This window comes from Euleptes europaea, chromosome 8, assembly GCF_029931775.1.
Source record: "Euleptes europaea isolate rEulEur1 chromosome 8, rEulEur1.hap1, whole genome shotgun sequence".
NCBI lineage: Eukaryota > Metazoa > Chordata > Lepidosauria > Squamata > Sphaerodactylidae > Euleptes > Euleptes europaea.
Window position 1 is genome coordinate 8,821,310 of NC_079319.1, and position 18,094 is coordinate 8,839,403.

The 18,094-nt window shown below is 45.1% G+C and overlaps 1 protein-coding gene across 1 annotated transcript in view; it reads right to left on the minus strand.

Annotated features, from left to right (window-relative positions):
* Positions 1 to 353: 353 nt before the first annotated feature.
* The window catches only part of KHDRBS3 (KH RNA binding domain containing, signal transduction associated 3), a 157,018-nt gene continuing 139,277 nt past the window's right edge, over positions 354 to 18,094 (minus strand). The window contains exons 8-9 of the mRNA XM_056854111.1: positions 8,699 to 8,757; positions 354 to 659 (exon numbers count right to left, since the gene is read on the minus strand). Of these exons, the coding sequence (XP_056710089.1) occupies positions 568 to 659; positions 8,699 to 8,757 (151 nt within the window). The 3' untranslated portion in view covers positions 354 to 567. The remainder of the gene's footprint in view (positions 660 to 8,698; positions 8,758 to 18,094) is intronic.

Genomic DNA, 18,094 nt, shown 5'->3' on the forward strand with positions numbered 1-18,094 from the left:
TGTTTTTTTTTTCTTTCAAAAGTTTATTTAGTATCAAGCAAGAGTAAACTTTGCTTAACACTACAGAACATTTCAAGACTCAAGTTACAAAATACCACATTATTTGCGTTGGTGATCTGCTTCCCTTTTTACGCATGTTTGCAAGAGAAAGACTTAGCAAAATGGTTGAAGGATAAAAACTAGAAGAACTAAATTGTGGAAAACCTTTAAAATAAAAGGTTACGCTTAGGTTAAAATAACGGATTAACATATTTAAAGTAAACCTAACTGGTTTTAACGCTAGTTAAATCAAAGGTTATTTTTTTTCATCCCCCCCCCCATTTTGATCACCTATTTTTTTTCCCCATCCCCCCAAAATACAATCTGGAAATAACAAAGCTCCTTGGTTTTCACACATCTTCCTCTCCGGGTTTTTCACTCAGCAAAAAATAGATTAAGCTCAGTCCGTCCGTCAGATTAAGCACTTTGATTTTTAATAAAAAGGGAGATTGTTCATAGAAAAAAATTACTTTGAACAGTATACAGGACTGGTGGAGATTGGGTATTTCACAACATCAGACAGTATAATCAGTATCTGGCATATGGCTGCTCTCTGTAGGCTCCTTTCGCTGTCCGTGATGGAGGCGCCTTGTGTCTTGAGTTGGCCCAGTCTTCCTGTCCTGAAATAAGGAAGCACAGACATTGTTAGGGCTTCTCCCCCCCAAAAAGCCCACGTGATTTATTTTTCCCTGCCCAGAGATAAACAGAGATCCATCGGCAGGCATCTTGCCCAGCCCAGCCATCCCCAACATGGTGCAAGCTGGCACATTTCCTGGCACGCCACTTGCTCTCTTTTAGAGCAAAGAAGCCAAGCTTTGCTTTCTTACATTCTCACTGGAGCGCTGAAGAAGAAATGTTTTTATACCCCGATTTTCTCTACCTTTAAGGAGTCTCAAACTGGCTTACAATCACTTTCACTCCCCCCCCCACACACACAACAGGAACCCTATGAGGTAGGTTGGGCTGAGAGAGTTCGGAGAGAACTGTGACTTGCCCACGGTAACCCAGCAGTCTTCGTGTGGAGGAGTGGGGAATCAAACCCGGTTCCCCAGATTAGTGTCTGCTGCTCATGTGGAGGAGTGGGGAATCAAACCCGATTCTCCAGACTAGAGTCCACTGCTCTTAACCACTACACCACATTGGCTCTGAGGAGGCATCACTTTTGAGTTTGAGGGGAGCACCCATTTGGAAATAGCCATCTTCGTCATAGAAGGACGCTTGGCCTGGAACCTCCCAGCGTTTTGTGACTGGACACAGCTTCCAGGGCAGCTATTTTGTGCTCTGCTTCCCTGCTCCCCCCTCCACGGCAACTGTTTCATGATGGCCTTCCCCACCTGACCTGTTCTCCAGTATCACAGGTGCCCACTGGCTCATCAAGGGTGGGAATTATGGTTGCCAACCTCCAGGTACAAGCTGGAGAGCTCCTGCTATTACAACTGATCTCCAGCCAATAGAGATCAGTTCCCCAGGAAAAAATGGCTGCTTTGGCAATGGGACTCCATGGCATTGAGGTCCCGACCCTCCTCAGACTCCGCCCCCAAAACCTCCCGTCGGTGGTGAAGAGGGTCCTGGCAACCCTATTGGGAATACTGATCTTGCTCCACACCACATATATATTCTTCTCTGACATCAACACCCCAAAGTCAAGAGTCTGTGACATTTTCCAGAGCCTCAAAAAGCTGAAGCCGTAGTAGTTCTTGTGGAGGTGGTCTGCAGTGTACTGCTTCAGGTTGCCAGTGGAGCACAAACAACCGAATGCTCCTTTCTCTTTTTAGCGTGGAAAATTCCATCCCAAGCCTCCACCACACTGATGCGGAACAGCCCGGACCCAGGTTTCTTTATTTCTTTCACTTACAGCCTGTCCAGCATCAGACATCCAATAAACTTAAATAGGACTAGGAATAAATAATTAGAACACAACGGAAACAAACAAACAAAACCTGGCTCAGACAGGACATACCCTAATGCAGAAAGTGGATGATAAAGGTAGAAAGAAAGAAAATGAAAGCAACGTAACGCAATAAAACGTTGCAACAGGCTGCAATCCTATTCCCTTATAGAAGGGCGCTTCTGACTGATTCCTCTATACTACAGCCCTAATCCTATTTTTTTTAAAAAGCTCTCCTTTTTTGCACTTCCCATGGCAGGACGTTCCACGAAGTGGGAGCCACAGCAGAGAAAGTGCAAGAAAGGGGCACTGGCCGATCTTAGCCATTTTGAATGGTACGGGGCTGAGAGAGTTCTGAGAGAACTGTGACTGGCCCACCGTCACCCAGCAGGCTTCGTGTGGAGGAGAGGGAAAATCGATCCCGGTTCTCCAGAGTAGAGTCCACCACTCTTAACCACTACCCTGCGCTGACTCTCAGACAGCCAAGCCAAAGAGAGCACGAGGCAAGAATCTCAACTCCCATTATGTTTAAAAGATGCTGACAAACCTCAGCTATCCTCTGTTCATCTTCCCCTCTTTTTAAAAGTGGAAACACATACACACACACACACACACACACACAAAGCATCATTTTATGTAAAGATGGGGTGGGAGGGAGGGGAAGATGGTTTACACATTCATTTAATTTTTATGATATTATTGTATAGTGTATATTTAATGAGTTGTAAACTCCTTTGAACAATGTCTTTTGGGAAAGCAGGGCAGAGTGCGTTTTTTTTTTTAAATGTACGATGCAATTATCAATGATTTGTTTGCCACACTGGGGCTCCCCACCACTACGCCAGCGCTTTGTGCCTTTGAAAAAAGAAAGGGAAGCATTTTATTCATGTGTCACTTTCTCCCACACCCTGATCCCGTGCGTGGTGGTGGTGGGGGGACCCCGCTTTTTATTCAGGCGGAGGAATTAAGAGGGGGCTGGGAGTGAGAGAAAGTAAGGATGCGCAGGCCAGCTCCAGAAGGAAAGTGAAGTCACCCGAGGAGCTGGCAACGGAAGACGTGCAACTGGGTTGGCTGCCATCTGCAAAGGGCTCGCAGCAAAAGAAAGGATGTCCAAGTAGCTGGTTTGGAGAGCGCTCAAACCACTGCCCAGAAGGACCAGCTATAAAGGAATGGTATAGGCTTTAAACTAATATGACAGTTTTTTTAAAAAAATAAACACAAAAGTTTGAAGAGCAATTGCTTCTCTTCTTTAAGGAGTGTGGACATTAAGAACATAAGAACTTTATGGAAAAATTTGGGGTCAACTGTGTTTGAGAGAGCCAGCATGGTGTAGTGGTTAAGAGCGGTGGTTTGGAGCGGCTGACTCTGATCTAGAGAGCAGGGTTTGATTTCGCGCTCCTCCACATGAGCGGCGGAGGCTAATCTGCTGAACTGGATTTGTTTCCCCACTCCTCCACGTGAAGCCAGCTGGGTGACCTTGGGCTAGTCACAGCTCTGATAGAGCTCTCTCAGCCCCATATACCTCACAGGGGAGGGGAAGGTGATTGTAAGCCGGTTTGATTCTGCCTTAAGTGGTAGAGTAAGTCAGCATATAAAAACCAACTCTTCTTATATTCTTTTTCTTTTAAACTTCGTTTAAACCCTTTTCTCCCCAATGGGGACGCAGAGCAGCTTAGGACGTTCTCCTCTTCCCCGTTTTATCCTCACAACAGCCCTGTGAGGTAGGTTAGGCTTGGTCTCTTAATCATCCTCGTCACTCTCCTCTGCACCCGCTCTATTCTGTCCACATCCTTTTTGAAGTGAGGCCTCCAGAAGGGCACACAGTACTTCAGGTGTGGCCTGACCAATGCGGTGTTCAGCAAAAAACTTGGAGGGGGAAATGCAGGGCTGAGGCTTTGGATGGTAGTGCGCTTTGTAACATGCGGTTACAGTCTCCTCGATTCTGGGGGAGACAGCTACAATTGGGGACTGCAGGCATTCAGATGTCACCATAAATAAACCACAGTTTGCTCCAGTGCAGCAAACTCTGATTAGTCTACCAGGAAAAAAAATCCAGATTGTGCATACTTGCCAGGACGTACGTGCCAGGACACGCTGAGGACATCCTTCCTACTACTGTGTCTCTGTGCCCGGTGTAAAGGGCAGCGCTACACAATAATCCATGGCCCCTGAATTTACATGATGCAACAAACTACAGTTATCACAAACCAGCTACAAACTGTGTTTTGAAATCCTGTTTTGGAGCCAGCCAACAACCCCGCAGTTCGTTGGACCATCTGCATTTGGATAGTCACAACTCACAGGGGTTTGACTAAACCATGGTTTTATAAACCATCGCCAATCACGTTGTCTCAACACCACCTTACACATCCTGTCTGCTTCAGGCGGGTCACATGCCTCCTTGCTGAAATGCCTCTCTGATGAGGCAAGTTGGAATCAGTTCATTTTAATACCGAAGCATGAAACAGTCAAAGGAACACAAGTCCACAAAGACCAATTTAGCATGCTGTGAAGGGCTGGTGGTGGAAAGAGGGGGTTTTCAACTATCTTCTCCCTTCGATATTATGATGTCATTAGCTGCTTCCCCCTCAAGGTAACTGGTGGGCATTTAAGTCTACCTCATACAGACAGACGGCATGGCTAAATGATTGACTAGGACAAGCGCACAGGGGCAGAGGGGACCATTGCTTCTGGTGGGAGACGCTGTAAAAAAATGACATAAGCCATCTCGCTTCAAAAAGAAAAAAATCAGTCCCTAGCAAACGTTTTTCAGCCATGTTTCCAAAAAGCACAGTAACATCCATTAGTGCGAAAATTGTGAGTCACTCGCTGTGAAAACAGGCAAGTTGTGCGGCAGGGAGAGCAGTTCGGCTTCATGACTGATCGAAGTCTGAGTCCCTCTGATCTCCAGCCAAAGGTTTAACTTTTATCCCTGAAGCAAGAGGTGTCTCTTAACACGCTTTGTGTGTCTAATCCATAACAGATTTCGTTAATTAAACCTGTCACCATGGCACTTTGATTTTTTTTTTTAATTCTCACCATTACAGAGTGTGGGTTCTGCTCTGGAAGTTACGACACTTGGACAAAAATCCCGGCTGCTCTTAACATCTCCTGCCTATCTAAAGCACCCTTTATAACATCTGTGTAATGACTACCTGCTTGAATCAGTTCAAGAGGCAAACCTGAAGCGGCGAGAAAAAGCCTACAGGCCAAATCGGAAATACACTTTGTGAGCCTCCGATTTAGCAAAGTACTTGTGTTGAGAACCAGGTGAAGGACTCTTAGATACATCAGCTTCAGTCAGGGAGACCCAAGCAGCAGGCAGGGGTACCAGGCACCTAGAGCGTAGGTTTCCACGTATCTCCACACAGACAGATGTGGTGGTACCAATTTTCAATACAGCACATGGTCAGTTTGTTGCACAGGTGGGGAGAATGCAGGACAGGCCCTCACTGGTATCCCTAGAGACCTGTGTGGCGGCACCTCTCTCCCCCTCCAAACCCTAGGTCAAAACTTGAGCTCCCTTGGACTTTTCCCCTCATCCCTCAACTATAAGCCTAAGTATGTGACTGCTGGGATGTATCCAGGTTGGTTTCCCCACTCCTGCACATGAAGCCAGCCTGGTGACCTTGGGGTAGTCACAGCTCTCTTAGAGCTCTCTCAGCTCCACCTACCTCACAAGGTGCCTGTTGTGGGGAAGGGCAGGGAAGGTGATTGTAAGCCGGTTTGATGCTTCCTTCAGTGGTAGAGAAAGTCGGCATATAAAAACCAGTTCTTCTTCTTCGACTTCTATGATCAGTTAACGAAGGGTAAATCCTCCAGCTCAAGGAACCTTTGCCTGATGCAAGAGAGCTTGCCAGCTGAGAGTCCATCCTTCTTGGTGGGAGACAGAAGAGGCTCCTTGCAATGGAGGAGGGGCCATGGCTCAGCGGTAGACCATCTGCTTGGAAAGCAGAAGGTCCCAGGTCCAATCCCCGGCATATCCAGTTAAAAACATCAGGTGATGTGAAAGACCCCCCCCCCCGAGACCCTGGAAAGCCGCTGCCAGTCTGAGTAGACAATACTGACTGTGGTGGGCAAAGCTGTCTGATCCTGTATAAAGCAGCATAATATGTTCACATGAGGAACGCTCCACCACACATACACACGTGAAACTGCCTTATACTGAATCAGACACTTGCTCCATCAAAGTCAGTATTGTCTACTCAGAACGGCACCGGCTCTCCAGGGTCTCAGGTAGAGGTCTTTCCCATCACCTACTTGCCCAGTCCCTTTAGCTGGAGATGCCGGGGATTGAACCTGGGACCTTCTGCGTGTCAAGTAGATGCTCTACCACTGAGCCAAGGCCCCTCCCCACCGTTAGTGGCTGGGATACAACCCAACAATTATTTGTCATTTGTGCCTCTTTTTTCCTTTGCTCCCCAGGTTCCCTACTCTTATTGCCCCCTATCACATTTCAGATGGTTAAGCTGAGGCCTCATTCTATTTCTGACATTAACTTATCCGTGCCATGTCTATAGAAGGAGCTATTTTTATCAGAACAGGGCTGCAAACTCTCAGAGAGAACAAAAGAAATGGAACACTGATAAAGCAGGAAACCCAATGAGTTTTAAAAGCTCAAAGCAGGATGTGACAAGCCTTTGTTTTCCTACTGAGGACACGCTCACAGCCTCCTGTGATTTTTGGGATCTAGGTGCGCTTTGAACTATAAACCTTCCCCTCAATTTCCAGGTGTTCTACAGGTACTGAGTGCACAGGGCTTTGGGTTTGCTGCTGTGAGGTCAGTTTTGTGGTGCACAAGGAGATGGTTGTGATCACTGAGGCTAGATTAATACATAAACAGCTAAGAGGATTCGTTTATTTTATTGGTCGGTTTTAAAGGAACAAACCAGTAGCACAGATCTCCAGGCAGACAAAGTAGAAACCTAGCCGAGGCACAAAAATTTAAACTGGACATGACTTCAAAGAGTAGTGAGACTTTTCTATAATGCTTTCAGGTACAAACAGATTTTTATTGACTAGCCATTAGGTTGGATCCTTTCTCGCAGTCGGGATTTCTCCCACAACAGCCTGCCCAGAGTCACACTAAATAGTACAAGGTCTGCTCATCCCTGGAGACAGGCAGATGCTCTACCACTGAGCCACGGCCTCTCCCCAAAACTGCCTTTCACATGAACTCATGAAGCTGCCTTATACTGAATCAGACCCTTGGTCCATCTAAGTCAGTATTGTCTACTCAGACCGGCAGCGGCTCTCCAGGGTCTCAGGCAGAGGCCTTTCACATTGCCTACTTGCCTGCTTCCTTTAACTGGAGATGCCGGGGATTGAACCCAGGACCTTCTGCATGCCACGCAGATGCTCTACCACTGAGCCACAGCCCCGCCATGGTTCAATCTTGGGGATCAATGGTGGCATGAGAAGCCTGTCTCCAATATCTGCAAGAGGATTGCTTTCTTACAGCTTTATACACAACTGGGGAAAAAGACATGCCACACTAACATGAATGAAGCCCAACTCATTAAAAAAAAAAAAGCACCACAAACCACAGAAAAGAAAACTCAAAGTGTGATTTATTTCTCTAGGAGAATGTGGGAGTGGGTAGGGAGGACAACTGGGATTGGGAACTGGTGTCCCACAGCGTTCACTTGCCAACTCCAAGGATACCTGCTCATTTCCACAATCCTGAATGTTGCTTTTTTTTTGGGGGGGGGGGGTCTGACCCCTTTGGACTTACGGAGTTGTTGGGTTAGGGGGAAAAAAAGTTTTCCTTTCAACCCAAGTTAACCCTACTGCCAGAACTCTTTGGGCTTCAAAGAGCAGCACTCCCATGGGCTCATCTGAGTGGCTGATTTTCCCTCCAGGGGCAGGACACCCTCCTGTCTGTCACCCAGGGGCATGCGGGGACTCCTTTCTGCAGCTCAGTGTTGCTCACAAGATGAAGCCCTTTGGGATGGCGAGGGATGCCAAAGTTAAAAGCACAGCCCACCTCCAGGCCAGACTCTTCCACATTCAAGGAAGAATGAGGAAGGAAGGATTCGACATTTTTACATGGCTGAGATAGCAAACTGTGACCAGATGTTCCATTGCCTACTTGCTTATTTGTCCAGCCAAGCTGAAACCCCCCCCCCCCCAAAACCGGTCTTCCTGTATATGGGTGTTATGCTGCTCAAGATCAATTGATCAAAGAGCTTCTAAGGGATAAAAGGAAAGGAAAGGAAAGGTATATGGGTGTACCTCCCAATTTACCTCTGCAACAATGGTTATTACCTAGCCACAAAGATTTCCATAGAATCCTAAAGGCTGCACATTTTTTTTTAGTGCCAGGAGAGGCAGCTAGATTAAGCCTAGCGTGTTATCTTTGGCTCATAATATATTTGAGGAGGCACAAGCTACTTGTCTAGGGTTAAAGCAACATATCAGGGTTATCCTGGCTGTGCTATCAGCTTCTAAAAGTGAAATATAGCCAACAACAAAATATTACTGTGACGGGACGGAAGGAGGGCAAGTGAGCAAACAGAGGCAAAACATATAAACCTGACCAAGTAAGGAAGCCCATTTGCGTTTAGAGCCCAAATCAAGGCAAAACCACAAAACTCCAAGCCCATTTTTTTCCACCCATCTGATAATTTGATCTTCAGAACATCCCATGTTTTTATTCAAGTGGGTTAAATACCACTCTGCCAAATTTTAAAAGATGTGAGCACCCCTTTCACAGTCTACATTAAAAGACTCCTTTCCTATTTATAAATCAGGGTACCAGAGTATACTCACTGTAAGAATCGTATGTGTCCTCACTCAAGCCGTGGGCATAGTCATAATAATCGGCGGCACTGTTTGGGAAAAAAGGAAAAGAAAGAGAATCAGGATATAAGCAAGAGTTAAGACCCGGCATCAAACAACAGTTCACAGTAATTTAGGGAAAACAGAATTACTTCTTAAATCTTATATGCTCAAGGACAACGGCATGAACTGAAAAGCAAGTAATACCCTCTGGTATCGATTTTGAATTATGCTGTGAATCACACACATGAAAGCCCTGTACACACTGACTGAACGAGCACAGAGAAAGAGAGAGAGAGAGAGCAGGCATGAGCACAATGGCCCCAATCCTCCACCTGCATGTGATCACCGGTTCATATGAATGGTGGCAACACCCCCGTGTAAGCTCCCTTCCCGTGATTATCAGGGAACGATGCTTTCCGAATGATGCTGATCACGGAGATGGAGCACATGCGTGGATATTGTCTTCATGTGTAGGTGCTTTGCTCATGAGCTGGCGATCACACGCTCTCCCGTGTGCATGTTTAGTCAACACACAGAGGTGTTATGTGGCTTTCAAGCCCTCTCCACAATGCCAAGCCGTCAGTACAGACAACACAGGGACTGATCTGGTATAAGGCAGGTTTCTGGTTTCCCAGGTGAGCCAGAGACTTTGTATTCAAAAGCAACGGACCGTATTGGGGAGCTTTCTGTGTTCTTTTCCCTGTTATGCATACTGCTTAATTTTATTTATTTACTGAGTATCTCATCCGCCTTTCTCATTGAGATTCCAAGTGGGTTACAGAGTTATAAGAACAATGGGGGGAAAGAGAGAGAAGAGATTGGAATAATGCATACAAGGGACAATGCAACAGAACATAAGAAAGGCCATGTTGGATCAGACCAAAGTCCATCAAGTCCAGCAGTCTGTTCACACAGTGGCCAACTCACGTAACTCTAGGAAGCCCACAAACAACTGCAGCAGCATTCTCCTGCCTGTGTTCCACAGCACCTAATATAATAGGCATGCTCATCTGATCCTGGAGAGAATAGGCATGCATCATGACTAGTAGCCATTTTGACTAGTAGCCATGAATAGCCCTCTCCCCCATGAACATGTTCACTCCCCTCTTAAGGCCTTCCAAGTTGGCAGCCATCACCACATCCTGGGGCAGGGAGTTCCACAATTTAACTATGCATTGTGTGAAGAAATACTTCCTTTTATATGTTTTGAACTGGGTAGTACAAGCAAACTGGGTAATACAAGCAAACAGCAATGGAGCAAAAGCAGTGCATACAATAGCCTTGGATTTCAAAAATCACAGAAATGGATTTCACAAAGGAGACCAAGACAGTGTAACATTTGGTACTGGAGAACAAACTTTTACAAGGGTATGCAGTTTCAAATGTCAGGAAGAAATGGAAAGGGCTCAGGCCAATGGCCTGTTAATCTGATAAGCCCCACCAAGCAGCAGGCCTCAAAACCATTTCTCCACACACCAGCCCTGCTCAATAACCAAGGGTAGGATTGTACATGGGCCTGCCAATGACCTTCTCAGTGGCTCAATACAGATCACGAAAAACTTTTTTTTAAAAATAAACAGAGAGCTTGGGTGCTTAAGCAGAGGGCTTGCTTTTGTAGAAAGTGCATAAGCGGAAACTCCTAAGGGAGTTCCGCAGGCCCTGTTAAGACAGAACTTTCCCACCAGGCCTACAACTGAAGGCAGCCGCGAAGACCATCTATACTGGCCTCCCCACCCCTTCCCATTCATGTATCTGAAATGCTCTGGTCGAAGGGCAGCCACTTGCGTGGGCTCTTATAGAAGTGTGGGATTTATATGCCATCCATGATTAGTGTTTTAATGTTTGATTTTATTGACAGTTTTACTGTTGTTATTATACGGGTGTGAAGTTTTAAAATGATGTCATCCACCCTGAGCCTGCTTGCTGGAGAGGACAGACCACAAATATGAAAATAAATAAATAAAATAAAATAAATAAGCTTCCTAACCTACTAAAAACACTATATAAATCTCATGTCGAAGGACAGTGTTTTCCAGCTGTCTTCTGGAGAACTCTCATTCACAAGAACCTTTGAGGAGATTCCTCAACCAGAAAGCCAGCGTTGGTGGATCGGCTCCCCTAAATGCTAGCCTATCCGCCAGTTTCTCTTGCAGCTCGTACCCTTGGGCCGCATGAAGTGTGTTTCAAGGCGCTCTCTTGCTACATGGAGGGTGAGAATGGCTCAGAATATACCCAAGGACGCACTGCAAGGGGAGACTGGGTACAGTCCTGGCGGACAGGCTAGAAATTTTGCTGAAATTTTGCTGACAAATACTTGTCCTCTACTTGCGGAACATGAGGGGGGGGGGTGCCCCAGAAGGCAGCTTGAAAATATTGTCTGCCAACATCACTAGGCAAGACTCAGTGGGGAAGCACAAGCGAGGATAATGCTCTGGTTAGACCTCACCTAGGGTGTTGTGTTCAGTTTTGGGCGCCACAATTTAAGAAGGGTGTAGACAAGCTGGAACGTGTGTCCAGAGGAGGGCAACAAAGACGGTGAGGGGTCTGGAGACCAAGTTCTATGAGGAAAGGTTGAAGGAACTGGGTATGTTTAACCTGGATTGGAGAAGACTGAGGGGTGATATGATAACCGTCTTCAAGTACTTGAAGTGTTGTCATAGAGAGGATGGTGCCAAGTTTTCTGTTGCCCCAGAAGGTCGGACCAGAACCAACGGGTTGAAATTAAGTCAGAAGAGTTTCCATCTAAACATTAGGAAGAACTTTCTAACAGTTAGAGCGGTTCCTCAGTGGAACAGGCTTCCTCGGGAGGTGGTGAGCTCTCCTTCCCTGGAGGTTTTTAAGAAGAGGCTAGATGGCCATCTGTCAGAAATGCTGATTCTGTGACCTTAGGCAGATCATGAGAGGGAGGGCATCTTGGCCATCTTCTGGGCGTGAAGTAGGGGTCACTGGGTGTGTGTGTGTGGGAGATAGTTGTGAATTCCCTGCATTGTGCTGCGGGTTGGACAAGATGAGCCTGGTGGTCCCTTCCAACTCTATGATTCTGTGAGAATGGTTTTTGACCAGCACAAATTCCCCTCACACACAAAATGCATCTTTTGACAGGGAACTTTTAGACTGACGTTTGCCATCACTCCACGCAGGGTCTGATTTGTTACTGTGAGGCTCATCAAGACGAGAGGCATGCAGCAGCTGAGCCCCCCGTTCCCGTCCCTGTCAATCCTGTCAGAATTGCTTTGGCTGGGCCTCATTTTATAAAACTAAAGCGCCTGTTAAACCAAAAACAATCACAAAAAATGACTTGCCTTTCATGGCGTGTGAACAGCAAAAGCAATAATCCCCGGTAGGGAGGAGAAATCACTTATTTACATTGAAGGTATAGTGTGTGTGCGGGGGGGGGGGGGAGAGAGGCGGAAAGCAACTCAAACTTGATTAACCGTCAGTCCCTTCAGCATCAATAATCACATCAAAAAGTTATAATGCGAGCTGATTGGCGGCGCTCGTGAGCACGTGGCCCGCATGTTGCGCACATCTCAATCCATAACTGAACAGAGCTAAGTCCTTGACAAGTGAAGTGATATTGAATTAACTACTCGTTAAATACAGAACTCTACAAGAGGTGAAACTGGAAAACTAGAACTACGCTCTAGTAGAGGACTAACTGACTGTTAGAAAATTATTCCTGATGTCTAGTCAGAAACACTTTTCATTTAATTTCAACCCGTTGGTTCTGGTCCGAGATGATTTGTTGCCAGAGATCCTGCAGGAGGATATCCCAGGCTCAGAACCTGAACCACGTTCGATACAAACGCAAGTGTTACCGCTGTGAGTTGTTCTGTTGCTTTGGTTATTAACCTGAGGCTCAGAGGTCCTCTTTTTCCCAGCTCACAACCTCAACAGAGAGAGATCTGGCTTGAACCTCACTCTACAAGGGCTGTAGCAGTCATGGCAGTAGAAGCAAGGAGATCTCTCTCTCTTGTTCCTCCTCCCACTCCTTCCCTGGTACTCTACTGAGACTCCTTTCCCACACTTCCTTTTTTGGGGCTTCAGCTGAAAGGCCAGCTGGAAACATGGGTGAATGTACTTACATGTTCCTCTCTCCACATCCCTGCTTCCAAAGAGGTAAGGGGACATGTTCTGGCAATTCTAAGTGATTCAGGGGGAAAATAAAGTCCCCCCTCCACCCCCAATGCCATTCAAATAGCTCCAAGCCTGGTCAAGGTTGCCCATCACCAGCCACACTGCATAGAAAAAGCAGGACTTTTCCGGTTACTGCTTTTAACTTCTGGTGCCTGAGTCGCAACACACATCCCCACTGCTAGAAAAGAGAAAGCGAGGACAACAAGATTACCAAAGGAGAGTGGCCGGATTCTTCTGAGAAGCAACTGCTAATCTACCAGCTTTAAGGAAGCAAAGGCGATGCCAGGCTATTATACCGAAGGAAAAGCTTCTGGGGGTCAAACGTTCTAGTGGTTTAGCTGTTGAGGATCTGCCAGCGGCTTGACCTTTCCGAAGGCCCCTGTGGAGCGCTTAACAAGATCACTTGTGTGGAACAACTGGGACGTTTGAGGGAAGATCCTCGGCACTCTGGCTGAACACACCCTCAAGTTCCTAGTGTCCAGTCAAATAGAAAGAGAACTGCCTAATGAAGTTAAGCCAATGGCCATTGAGAAACAAACTAAGTAAAAATATTTGACAAGCTTGGCTGCCTGATGTGAGTCCTGAGTAACAGGAGAATTTAAATTCTCCCGTACAACCCGAGGGCTGCTTCATATACTAGAGTGGAAACCTCAGGTCTTGGCAGGGAAGTACATTTAGAGCCACAACCTGCACTCAATAAGTAGGCATGCACCCATACATTTGCAAACAAGACAAGTCTCTTCTCAATTATTAACACTCTGCATCTCCAGGTACGATTTTAACATCCCTTATTTGTTTATCGAAACACAAATACATCCTATAGCGAGGAAGAGTGAGTAATCTGTGACCCCTAGAAATCTCTGCCCTGACCTATAGGGCCCAGGCTAGCCCAATCTCATCAGATCTTGAAAGCTAAGCAGGGCCAGCACTGGTCAATACTTAGATGGGAGACCACCAAGGAAGTCCAAGGTCGCTATGCAGGGGCAGGTGATGGCAAACCTCCTCTAAACATCTCTCTTTTTAAAAATAGTTTTATTTTTTTTATAAACTGACAAATATAACATCACATAACAACATATAAACACACACAATTATCACATCATAGTTTACATGGAGCTTACTTATTTTTAAAAACATTACATCTTAATAATAAGCCTCTTTAAATTGCAACACTCTATATCATCATAGGTGTTCATATCTAGTATATTTTTATTGTAAATCCCTACATCCTTTGTCATTTTTAAAGTTTAATTCTATTCTTGTTAGCTATATAATTAAAATATATATTCCATTTTTCTTGAAATTCTGATATTGATCAATCATGTATCAAAGACGTTAGTTTGGCCATGGTTGCATACTCTGCTAACTTATTATTCCATACAATTAAATCTGGGCAGTTCTCTGCCTTCCATTTTGCCGCATATCTTGCTCTTGCCGCCGTCACCATATTCTTAAATAATTCACTACATATTTTTGGAATATTGCTTGGCAGAATATTCAATTGCATACTTTCCAGGTCTAAAGCAAACCTAAATTTAATATATTTTGCATTTCATTGTGTATCGTTATCCAAAATAGACTTGCTTTTTTGCATGTCAACCACCTGGGAGGGGGCTGTGGCTCAGTGGTAGAGCATCTGCTTGGCATGCAGAAGGTCCCAAGTTCAATCCTCAGCATCTCCAGTTAAAAAGACTAGGCAAGTAGGTGATGGGAAAGACCTCTGCCTGAGACCCTGGAGCAGCTGCCGGTCTCAGTAGACAAGACTGACCTTGATGGACCAAGGGTCTGATTAAGTATAAGGCAGCTTCGTGTGTGTGTGTTCACGTGTGGTATTCTGACATTTCAACACTTCCCATTATAGAACTGGCTCTTGCTATGTCTATAAGTGTAATATACCATCTAAAAACATTTTATGCCAGTTCTCTCTTAATATCTGACTCTTTCTTTCGTTCGTTCGTTCGTTCTTTCTTAAGTTTTTATTGTGTTTTAAGGAATACAGAAGGGAAAAAGGGGGAAGGGGGAAAGTTTTGCATCCGTTTGCAATAGACAATATTATATCTCAATCAATAATATACACAGGTAATATAGAGATTATGCTTGTTACCAATGTTTCAAAATATTGGTTTCTATTCTATTTTTACTCGATAAAAAAGTAGTCAGATATATTCTTGACAGCCACTAACATGAGAGAAAAAGAGAGTTGGAAATAAAATAGCATTAAAGATAAACCATGGTCAATTTCTCTAAAGGTAATCATCGTTAAGATAAACCAAGTATATTTATACATGAACATCTACTCACATAAAAAAGAGGGAGACTGAGCTAGAATTAAATATTTGAGGACATATACATATACCATGATAACCATTTCTCATTAAATTGCTCGACATGTTGCGTATCGTCTAAATTAAGAACATAAGAAAGGCCCTGCTGGATCAGACCAAGGCCCATCAAGTCCAGCAGTCTGTTCACACAGTGGCCAACCAGGTGCCTTTAGGAAGCCACAAACAAGACGAGTGTAGCAGCACCATCCTGCCTGTGTTCCACCGCACCCAAAATAATAGGCATGCTCCTCTGATACTAGAGAGAATAGGTATGCAGTATGACCAGTATCCATTCTAACTAATAGCCATGAATACCCCTCTCCTCCATGAATATGTCCACTCCCCTCTTAAAGCCCTCCAAGCTGGCACCCATCACCACATCCTGGGGCAGGGAGTTCCGTAATTTAACTATGCGTTGTGTGAAAAAATATTTCCTTTTATCTGTTTTGAAACTCTCGCTCTCCAGCTTTAGCAGATGACCCCGTGTTCTAGTATTATGGGAGAGGGAGAAAAACGTCTCCCTGTCCACTCTCTCCAAACCATGCATAATTTTATAGACCTCTATCATGTCTCCCCTTAGCCGCCCTCTTTCTAAGCTTAACAGCCTTAAGCATCCTAACCGCTCCCCATAGGACAGTTGCTCTAGTCCCTTAATAATTTTGGTTGCTCTTTTCTGCACCTTCTCAAGCTCTGTAATATTCTTTTTTAGGTGTGGTGACCAGAACTGTACACAGTATTCCAAGTGTGGTCTCACCATAGATTTGTACAAGGGCAGTATGATATTAGCAGTTTTATTCTCTATTCCTCGTCTAATTATGGCCAGCATGGAATTTGCCTTTTTTACAGCAGCTGCACACTGGGTTGACATCTTCAATGAGCTATCCACTACCACCCCAAGATCCCTTTCTTGGTCTGTCGCTGCCAGCACAGATCCCATCAGTGTATATGTGAAGTTGGGATTTTTTGCCCCAATATGCATCACTTTACACTTGCTCACATTGATTCTCATTTGCCATTTTAATGCCCATTCTTCCAGTATGCAGAGATCCTTCTGGAGCTCTTCACAGTCCAATTTTGTTTTAACTACCCTCAATAATTTGGTGTCATCTGCAAACTTGGCTACTTCACTGTTTAACCCCAACTCCAGGTCATTGATGAACAGGTTGAAAAGCACCGCCCCCAATTCATCAAGTAAGTCATTTTAGCCATATTTGAATATTCCAACATCTTTTCTTTCCATTTGCCTACTTCTGGTAAAGTCATTTGTTTCCATCTCCTTTCTTTACTTCTTTAGTCCAAAGACTTTCCCACTGATTCATGCGTATATGCCCTCCATAATTTTGCATCCTAAACCTCTCTTGCCTTGAAAACCCCACAGGGTCACTATAAATCAGCTGTGGATTGACAGCACTTTCTACTACCACTCCGTGTCCCTCGTCCAACTGTACATGTAGGTCTAAGTCATCTTTAAATGCATGGATACCTATGTCTGGGAATCAAGGTTTAGCCAGGGTTCCCAGGCCCTTGCAGATAGTACATGAACAATGTGCATGAATTATTCTTTGGAATTAATACAGTAGCCACCATCTGATGAACAACCACAACAATTCTCCTGCAAATCCAACCCAGTACTTGATGTTATGATAGCTAATGGAGTGTTTGTGATGTTCTTAAGACCACTCTGAACTCTAGTAGTCCATTTCCCACATTGCCGGTTCAGACCCAGCTCTGATCCCTATCGATATTGGTTGCTCCATGAGCGAGAGGCAGAGCAATTAGGGGAACCGCCTTCTGTGTGTTCATTTTTGGCTTTGTGACCTCCCACTTAGAGAACAGCTCACCATTTCCTCCTCGGCAGTTCTGTTATAAAACGCCATTAGATCCACACGGGATAATCCTGCGGATTATCCATTCTAAACCTGCTTATTTTAGCACAACACCGGATAGACTTAGGAAATCGCTGAAGTTTGAGCAAGCAGACTTGAACACAAAGTCCAAAATGCCTTGTAGGTCTGACAGCAGAATGAGACAAGATGAATGATGAACTGAACGGTATGTATGCAAACTGGGATCATTGGCATGATTTCATGAATGATTCAGAGTGGAGGTCCCCTTTTGAGCCTGTGGACACCTCTGGAATTATGACACAATTTGGTGGGTGCAGCAATAAAATGGCTGCCAAAAATTCGTTGCTACAGGAGGCAAAGCCAGCCACAAAATGATTGCTGCAGCTTAATTTCAGTCATGCAGAGAAGATCCTTGCGCTGTGGTGGCAGCTGCCACCAAAGCAAGATTTTCCAAAAACTGCACAGCCGATCAAATCTCCAATAGCCAATCAGAAGCCTTGCTGGGCAAAAGCCCTATCTGGCCCCATCCACTTCCTAAAAACATGTGACGGGAACCAGTAAAAGATGTCAGTGGGCGCCATGGCACCCATGGGCACCACATTGGGGACCCCTGATTTAGAGTGTCAGATTAGGAACTGGGATGTGTGTGCGTTAAGTGCCGTCAAGATGCTTCAAAACATCCTATCTTGAACAGCCTTGCTCAGGTCTTGCAAATTGAGGGCCATGGCTTCCTTGATAGAGTCAATCCATCTCTTGTTGGGTCTTCCTCTTTTTCTATTGCCTTCAACTTTTCCTAGCATGATTGTTTTTCCAGTGACTTTTATCTTCTGATAATGTGACCAAAGTACGACAGCCTCAGTTTAGCCATTTTAGCTTCTAGAGTCAGTTCAGGCTTGATTAGATCTATAACCCTCTGATTTGTTTTTTTGGCAGTCCACGGTATCTGTAACACTCTCCTCCAACACCACCTTTCAAAGGAATCTACTTTCTTCCTATCAGCTTTTTTCAATTTCCAGCTTTCACACCCATACATAGTAATAGGGTACACGATGGCATGAATTAACTTGATCTTGGTT